The sequence below is a fragment of the Meleagris gallopavo genome, unplaced genomic scaffold (assembly GCF_000146605.3).
Source record: "Meleagris gallopavo isolate NT-WF06-2002-E0010 breed Aviagen turkey brand Nicholas breeding stock unplaced genomic scaffold, Turkey_5.1 ChrUn_random_7180001840253, whole genome shotgun sequence".
NCBI lineage: Eukaryota > Metazoa > Chordata > Aves > Galliformes > Phasianidae > Meleagris > Meleagris gallopavo.
The window spans coordinates 1-8,965 of NW_011109765.1; the positions used below are offsets into that span (position 1 = coordinate 1).

Sequence of the window (8,965 nt, forward strand, 5' to 3'; positions counted from 1 at the left end):
ATAAGCCCCTCCCTAAGCTATAAGCCCCTCCCTAAGCTATAAGCCCCTCCCTAAGCTATAAGCCCCTCCCTAAGCAATGCTATTTGAGAATTTCCTTTGAGTTAACAAAACTAAGAGATGTTATGGACCGCTTACATATTGTATTCTACAGCTCACTATCTCAGTGCCATCTTGAAAATAAAAATTACAACTATTGTTTTGTACTTTTAGATCACTAAAATAAAATTCCTTTTACTGTTTTTAACATTTCAACCCAAAAGTTACAAAAAAAACCAAACAAATAATGCACTGAAGTGATTCTGATACGTTATTAATGACAGAACAAAACCTGCTTTGGCAGGGGGGTTGGTCTCGATGATCTCTAGAGGTCCCTTCCAACCCCTACAGTTCTGTGATTCTGTGATTCTGTGAAATCAAACAAGTAATTTTCACCACCACTGCATCTTGTGAAGAAAGCACTTGCTGGAGAATTTCACAACAAAATTGTGAATTGTAGATTGCTTATCTTCATAACTTAAATGGAAGCTAAAGAAGTAAATCTTGCACACGGACTTGAAAAATGAACTGTCACCTAAACTGCTTTAGAGATATTTACATGGCAAGTAACTGGAAGCCATAGGAATGTTATAATGCCCACCAATACTACGTTTGTCACAGAACTTTAGTGCCTTTGCATATAATCCTGCTTCTCACTTGGTGACATTTTCTTCTACAAGGACCCTGCAATGCTTCCTTGGACTACTGATTTTAGCTCTGCAGGCAGAGGTCTTTTCTCAGTGGAAGATCAGGCAAATGAAGATTGAAAATGGGATTAGAAGATGCATTTGCTGATCACTGCTGCACACTTTTCTAATCCTTTCATGGAAGCTGATCGGCGATATTCCACTTAAATACGTTAACCTTTACATTTGTGAAAGACAGCGTATCAGCTGATGCTTACCTCCACGTGCCACTGTTTGCCCATAGCATTCACCAAACATCCTTCAACTGGTCTTCTATGTGCTCCACAGATGTCGACGCCCATTTTGTCATAGCAGGGTAAACAATATAATTATTCTCCCTTTGGTTCACGAGCATCAGCAATGAGTTCCTTCCTGTTCGAAAATGTCATTAATTTAGAGCATGAATAAGAACAATTTCAACTCAAGAGCTTCTGTAGAGATCATTTAATTTTTAGCCCTTGTTTCAGTAACTGTATTTATACTACAATAATGTCTTTAGCAGCATAAAATACAACAGTTCAATATGATTATTTTTTTAAACAAGCTTGATTGATTCTGAGAAAAGCCTGCTAAGCAGGATGCATCAAATCTCTCTGAAAATAGCTACTGAGCTTGTCTCAAACAGGTTAGAAAGCTGTACTCGTGCCTGGCTTACATTCTGGCTTACTTAGCACCGGTTTCTTTTAGATTTACATAAATGTAACTGAAAGGAAAATGCACTCCTCTGCCTTTTCCCCATGGTGTCAAACATCAGAGAAAGAAAAATGTAAGCTGACAATACCACTGACACAATACTACAGGTTGTTTTTCAAATCAGCCTCTGCTGTGATACTGAAATGATAGCTTCCCTTGTACTAAAAAATAAACGAATAACGTGTGCTATATCCTACAATGCCCCCGATCCATGCATCACTAGGGAATGTAGAAACATGCAGCTACATATTTGGTAACTGCAGAAACTGATAAAACGAAGCAAGAGAAAGCTGAAAAGAAAAGAATGCTTAGGCAACTCAACTAAAAACAAAGAATGCAGGCAAGATGACTGAAGCAGCTGAAGATGACCAATTTTCTGCCCTTTGTACCAGAAAAATAATGTCAGTCATTTTGCTGCCATAAGCAAGTTTGCGCCAGATTTCCTATTTCCTAAGGTACCACCCTGTGCTGCAAATTGCTGTCTTTCATTAACCCCACTCCCATGCTTTACCCTCAAACTCTTCAGAAATTTAGATTGGAAGCTGGATGGCAAAACAGGCCCTAATTCTCTACATAACTATGTGTATCACATTAGAAATATGAAATCAATGGCTACACAGTCTACTTAAAATCTGTGAAGGATCCCATTAAGTGAGAGCATTTATTAGTGCAAAGGGTGATAAACTGGACTCAAATTGGGAACCCATGTTGGGAAAATAAACATCTGTTTAAAAATGACAAAACTTCTGCATCTGATTTGTATCTAAGCATCTACCACAGTGTATCCTACTGATCCTGAAACATCACCAGGTACAAAACACACACTTGACAGGAAATCTGGTGTCAAAGTAGCTAAGTAGTTAATATTTTATGTGCACATTTTAAGATTTCCACTCTCAGTTTTGTGATGCATTCTTAGACCTTTTTCCTCAAAAAAGATACTTCAATTACTCCATCTCAGCAAGGAAGCTTTAGGAACCATACCCTCTACATCCCTCCCAACTTCCATTCCATTTTCATCATCATCAGTGAGAGAAGGAAGGGTGAAGACCCACCTGCCAGCATTCTTGACAAATCCAATACTGGCCAATACTTGTTGGCAGATATCACAGCAGAAGCACTCTGGATGCCTGTGATTGTTCATAGCTTTAATAGCATGACCAATAATGAACTCACCTGTAGGAAACATAATAACAGGATGTAAAATGCCATGCTACACAAATTTAAAAGAAACCTGCAACTGAATCGCTAGAATTACATCATCGTTTTTGCTTTGCTCTTCTTCTAGAAAAGGATGCTTGTGAATCGTCGTTCACGCAGTGTTGGCTTCTACTCCGCTAGGTCTATAATCAAGCCTTGAAAGGGCTCCATACTCAAAGCACAACAGAACTGAGTTTGGGTGGCCTTGACCCTTGTATGGGGCTGCTGAATCATGGCCTGAACCTCTGATTGATCACCTGAGGCAAGCAATGAGTCAGCCACGGGTGACTGCAGGAAGGGGTGGAGCCTGGCTCCACCTCTCCTAGACCCATTTAAGAGCTGACTGCCAGTGGGGAAGGATCTCTCTGGATATCCGTTCCATTAGAGTTCATCTTGCGAGCCCAGGACAGGGTGAGTGACTTTTTCTCATCTTTCTCTCATTACTCCAATATAAATTATATTAGCCAAGCTCCTGGATATATATATATATACACACCATCTGTATATCCATAGATTATACAATTGGTGAGCCAGGCAGGCCAAATCTACATTATATCATGTCTTTCTTATGGAGTTTCTATAAATGGGTCAAGGAGGAGAACACCATTCCCCTTGATAAAATGATTCCCGGGCAGATCCCAGGGTTTCTGGGATCTACTTATTATCAACTGGCAACTATAATTGAGAAATGGGGTCCCTGCGTACTCTGGGGAATATTTCCCTGGTACGCTTAACAGAATACTTTCCGGGACTGGACAAAGATATCTTAACTACGAAAGAAAGGCAATTAGCTGCATCAACAGTGGCATGGCCACTGTTAAATGCTTTAAATCAAGCAGAGACAGCTGTCAAAGAGGAGCACTCAGGCAGATAACAGACATGAACGAAATGAAGTCTAACATGCAAGCCTGTGGCATTCCCACAAAATCATAGCTTTCCAAGAATAAAATGTGATGGCCTCTAGAAGTTTGAAGCATCGCTGCTGCCAGCAGCCCTGCTGATTTTGGCTACTCTCACTACATTCAAAAACTGGAAAAGCCCACTTTCAGGCAAGATCCATGGAGTGCTGCAGCCTAGATGGGCTTTTTCTCTCACTTAAAATCCTTCAACATTAAGCTTACCTGGCGTACAAAGTCACTAACTATTCTGTGAAATGTGGTATTCTTGAATCCACAAACCTTTCTCCCCCATGCACAGGGCCCTGATATCTTCAGCCGTTCGAGGGACAATATTTGAAAGGAGCTCCATGGTTGTGTGTTCTAAAGGTTCATCGCTGGCAGAAACATTAAAATACACAACGGGGTTGGTGTTCTTTGACAGCTCTGCTGCCAGTGAGAGGTGGCCCTTCTGCAGCTCTGACAAACTTTGCTGGCATTCTTCAAATCTCCTCTTGAAAGAATTAGCCAGTTCTTGAACTTTAAATCTGACCACAAATTGCTCTACTTTCACTTTACCATCTGAAAACAAATCCAAGAAGAGGTTTCCTTAGCTCTACTCATTGTAGCCAGAGATCTGTAGCTTTTGTTCTGTATAATCTCCAGGGTAAAACAAAGCCAAACAAACTGCAGAAGATACTGAAAGGAACTGTAAAAACCACTCAATTGACTCACCAGCATCATCTGTAGCTGTCCAAATTAAAACACTGTTTGATGTTTCAGAGGGCACCAAGTTTACTTCTTCAGTGATGACTTGCTTTGCACACACCTCAAGAACTTGGTCCCTTCTCATAAGGGTCCTGTAATACTTCTTCTGTGTCTGGAAGAGGACCTTTAGCTCTCCAAGAGCGCGCTCCTTCCACTGAGCAGCATCTCTGGCCAACTGTAAAGTTCTGCCCTCTCTTTGAAGAGAATTCCTTCATATTCTTCTCTAGAACTTAACTTCCACCTAAAACACAGCACAGTAATGCGTGATATCCCCAGAAGTTGTTGTCACCAACAACACTGTTACAATTCTGACATCACATAATGCAAAATTATTCAATGTTTTCCTTTCTTCTGTGGCTTTGTACCCACAGCTCTACAGACACTCATCATGCACTGAAGTGAATCAAAAGCCCTGCCTTCTCAAAATGTAAGAGCCCAACAGATTTCAGCATTTGAAATTCATTTTAGCAATGCAACACTACCTGCACCACACTGCATAGGAAGTTGTTTGGTTTTTTTAAGCTATCAAGTGTGCTGGCGTATTTCCCGATGAAATTTCAGGTCTGCTGAATGATGTGCGAAGTGATAACGCAGCACTGTTAACATTCCAGGTGTTCCCCTCCTAAAGACTGTTAAATAATTTAAAACTGGCATTTGATCAGAATAAGAATCAACTGAAAATTATAAATGGAGGGCTCACAGCTGCATATCCTCCTCACTTTATATGTGCACATTACTGGCTTTTAACATCCTTCAATTAACACATCTTCCAAAGCTAAAGAAAAACTTGGAAGAACTGAAGAAACGTGTGACAGACAAGCATTTCTGGTGGGAGAAGTGACACTGAAGGAGAAAAAGAACAGGTAATGCAAGAAAGAAAACCACAGAAATCATAATATGATTAACAGATAAGGAAAGGCAAATAGGATATTGAAGAAAGAGGAAAATGACATTTTGCAGACTTCATCAGATTAGTAGTTCCAATTAAAGGACACTACATACTGTTTATTTGTGCTCTATCGGTCTTGCTTAATCATTATATTAATCTGCAATTAAGCCTATTCTTTACAGGAAGCTAAACTAGAAGATTATAGTCATTGCAAGCTTCTCATCCTATAAGGCACGCTGAAGTTAAATACAAAATCCAGACATGAACAACTGTGTTAAGCCTTACAAAGCTACATAAGGCAAACCTCAAGCTAAACTCATCTTTACTTCAGCTTAAAGTTCTTCTACTTCCTAAAAAGCTGTATCATCACCTCCTGGTAAATTCTGTGATACATGAGCAGTTTCTGTGGATTCTGCTTCTTTGCTGCTAGCAGCTGACTGCAAATACCGCTGTTGCTTCACTGGTTGATGGAGTATGTAATTCTTCCTTACTTGTACAGACTAAGTCAGTACGATTAATAAAACAGTAAGCAAATAAGCCAGGAGAGCCTAATATTCCAACTATATTAAGTCTGGACACTAAAAATAACCACTCCCTCCAAAAAAGCCACATTTCCCCTCTCCTCTCCCTCTCTCCATTCCTCCCAGAAATTGATAAATTTCTTCATTTATAATTACAACAGCAGTACAGAAAAATCACGATAGTAAGTTCTCAGTCTCCTACTTTCCTATAGTGCTACTGCTATTTCAGAACAACAAAGTAACAGGGATTAAGGGAAGTGAACAACTGGGGGAAAAAAAAAATCAAAAACACAAGAATTCTTCATTATTCTTAAGACACACTCAAGTTTGACTTGACAAGAAACTGAAGTACCTTTGAAGCAGTACGATTCCAAAACAAGCCCCATTTGCCTTGGAAATTGCTCTGAAATCACTTAACTCTTACATAATAGCCAGGAGGAATTCTACTAGCCAAAAAGCTGTTTCTACTTCAGGAGGTAAAGCTGTTCCTTTCTCTCCCTGAGAAACCTAAGATCTGTACCTTAGTTCCAGTGCCAGAACAGACTTGAGACACAGCCAAACAAGTAGTTTTTAATCTGCTGGATGCTTTATTTCTCAATAAGTGAAGATAGTCTAAGAATAATACTGCAAATTTATTGCCTAAACTTTCGTAAAGACTTGACTTGTACTTTCTTTCTTTGAGTTTTAACTTCTTCCTGAGTCCCTTCTGGACTGGCATCCTCCGCACTGCTATTAACGCCACAGACAGATGTGGAAGGGACCTGTGGAGTTTCTCCTTTAGCCTTCTCCTCAGAAGGTTTAGCTTCCAAAGCAGTAACACATTCCCTCTCCAATTCATGTTTGACTGGGGGGCCTGCTGCAAAGAACAAAAATTAGTGGAAAACAGCTGATAAGGCACCTAAATACTGTGATCATTTTTGGCACATACATGATAAAATAACCTAGCGATACTCAGAACATCTTAAATTTAGAGCTTTTGAAATAGCACTCATTCAGGATAACTAAGGAACTGTAAATCCGCCATACTTTGGTTTTCTGCTGCTATCAAAGAACCTCCATGCAATAATGAAGATTTTAAACTTGCAACTGCCACTACAGATACTAGCTTCCTTTGACATTTACTTATATTTCCAATAGCTCAATATGTGCCACCTTTTATTAATACACAGACACTCACAGCCTCAGAAAGGGAGACTGGCCAAATGGAAGATGAGAGTTTTTCTCAATTGAAATACTGTTAGTGTCTATTGGTTCTAGTAGTACTATACTTTCCCTTTCCCTTTGAAACCTTGAATTTCACCTTTGAAATTCAAGTCTCAGACCAGGAACAAGTCAGCATTTTCATACTGTTACAAGAATTATTTATGGCCTTACACCAAATAAAATACAGCTACAAGGAAGAGCCATATAGGTATCATAAACAGAGGAAAAGCAATACCTAGCACTGAAAAAGAGAGTAAGAAATATAAAGCTGTTTGCAGAAGCGTGTACTGCTGATGAGCTTTGAACATGTGAAATTCCAGAAGATATGAAACAGTGACTGAATAGAACTTACTTCACATCACTTCTGGGAAGTACAAGAAGAAAAAACAGGACAATCAATGGTTGAAGCTAAAGACGCAAAGCTTTGGAAAGAATGGAAGCAGAGAAGGAGAATGTCTCCTAGTTGAAGGGATAATTCGAGTTTAAGCTTAAGCACAAGTGCAGTTCTTGTAGTTTACCAGTCAGAGCAAGGCCTGTGCACATACACTACCAGTTCAACTCAAAAAATGCACTTTCAGCACTTCATTATAAACGCCTCGTACAGATCCCAAAATCCTACCCACAACTCCTTTTCTCACTACAGAGTAACACTGAATTGTGCATAAGGCATGTTTCTGTTCTTATGTGCAAATAACTACAACTTAATATTCATTCAAGTTGAAAGTCTAGAATTTGAAGATTCACAGATGTGCACTAGAACTGAAAGAAACAACATACTATTAAAACAGAAGAACTAATACAATGACTAGCATTAATAAATGTCTGACTAATGAGTAGCACACTTGAATAAATTAGTAGTTCAATTAACACTCACCTTTTTCCAGGATTTTTAAATGAGAAGTTGGAGGGCCCATCTTGTGCTGAAGGAGCCAGCTTGGATGCCTTGCTCTCCCAAGGTTTCTGAGCTGCACTACAGCTTTTGAGTGGTTCAGCTACTTCTGGTTTTTCCTGCTCTGCTTTCTGAGATACTGAAATTACATCAGTGCTCTTTCTTGGAGGATTAAAGCTGAATCCAAAGAGGGAACCAATGGCCGAAGTACTCCCAAATGGGAATGTCTTTTCATTACTGAAAACGCTCTTGACAGATTCAGATCTAAATACAAACTTTGAAGCAGAAGCCACTGTTTTTCTTGGCGTTTCAGAGCTGCTTGATACCTCTAAAGCTTCTATAGCAGCATCAGAACCATCATCACCATGGCTGAGGTCGCTTCTCTCGCTGGTAGCTTCTTCCAGTACAGCTACAGCATTGTTACCACAAGGAGATGCTTTGGCTGTATTTGTACGAGAAACATGAGGCATTACCAATGTGCCTTTCTCACGGATGTGCTCACTCTTGTCCCTGTTTGCTGTTTCTTGAGATTGGAGTGTAACTCCACTACTTGAAGGCAGTTCATTTTTGTCTTTTTCATCAATGTTTGTCAAGTCTGTTGTACACTCTTTGGGGAGATCATCTTTCTCAGCTGTATTCGTATTGAACTCCTGTATGCCATATTTAAATCCACCTGGAGGCATCCACATTGAAAAGATACATCTTTCCTTTCAGGCTTCGCTTCAGCATCTGCAGGATTCTGAGAGGTACACGCTGGTGTTTTCCCATCAAGTTTAAAGGAAAATTCTTGAAGAGATACTGCTGAATTAGTTTTGCTTGTATTCTGGCAAGTAACGCATTTTGGGGCAGTGGGTTCATTTCTTACTAAAGAAATGTTACATTCCCACTGCCCTTCCTTTTTAGCAAAGGCCGATCCTAATTTGTCCTGTGCGGCACTAACGCTGGATTCTGCAGGTTTTAAACTTGTGGGTGCAACCAAAGGTTTTGTGAAATAGCCTGGTTCAGGCAGAGGTGGATTTGTGCTCGCCTGTGGAAGGCCACAGTTGTGATCATCACCTCCATGAGGTGAAATGATTCCAGCAGATGGAGCATCAAAATGCAAAGGCGCACCATAGATGCCTTGAGGAAACACAACAGCACAAGTGTTTGCAGAGGTGGTGTGTGGACTGCTTGTTGATAAGCATGTATATGCTGCTGAGGTGCAA

General features: G+C 40.0%; 2 protein-coding genes across 3 annotated transcripts; both read right to left on the bottom strand.

Annotated features, from left to right (window-relative positions):
* Positions 1-8: 8 nt before the first annotated feature.
* On the bottom strand, positions 9-6,386 carry LOC104915659 (E3 SUMO-protein ligase RanBP2-like). Its single transcript, XM_019610948.1, is given in 6 exon segments — positions 9-1,094; positions 2,471-2,591; positions 3,794-4,072; positions 4,226-4,429; positions 4,432-4,499; positions 6,337-6,386. Coding segments are annotated over 6 exon segments (765 nt in total). The 3' UTR covers positions 9-1,051.
* On the bottom strand, positions 6,209-8,902 carry LOC109364291 (RANBP2-like and GRIP domain-containing protein 1). Of its 2 annotated transcripts, none has more exons than XM_019610950.1 (2): positions 7,746-8,902; positions 6,209-6,521 (listed from the first exon to the last, which is right to left on the bottom strand). In XM_019610950.1, exons 1-2 carry the CDS (start codon positions 8,447-8,449, stop codon positions 6,503-6,505), a joined length of 723 nt encoding a protein of 240 aa, XP_019466495.1. In that variant the 5' UTR covers positions 8,450-8,902; the 3' UTR covers positions 6,209-6,502. The 2 variants fall into 2 exon arrangements, with proteins under 2 accessions (XP_019466495.1, XP_019466494.1); XM_019610949.2 differs by having other exon boundaries at positions 6,210-6,524.
* Positions 8,903-8,965: the final 63 nt, after the last annotated feature.

Bases quoted from the DNA above. Each gene is read 5' to 3' on its own strand.
- LOC109364291 (XM_019610949.2), bottom strand. From the start codon at position 8,449: ATGTGGATGCCTCCAGGTGGATTTAAATATGGCATACAGGAGTTCAAT. The intron at 6,525-7,745 runs GTGAGTGTTAAT...TGTTCTTTGCAG, and splicing joins TTTAAAAATCCTGGAAAAAG to CAGGCCCCCCAGTCAAACAT.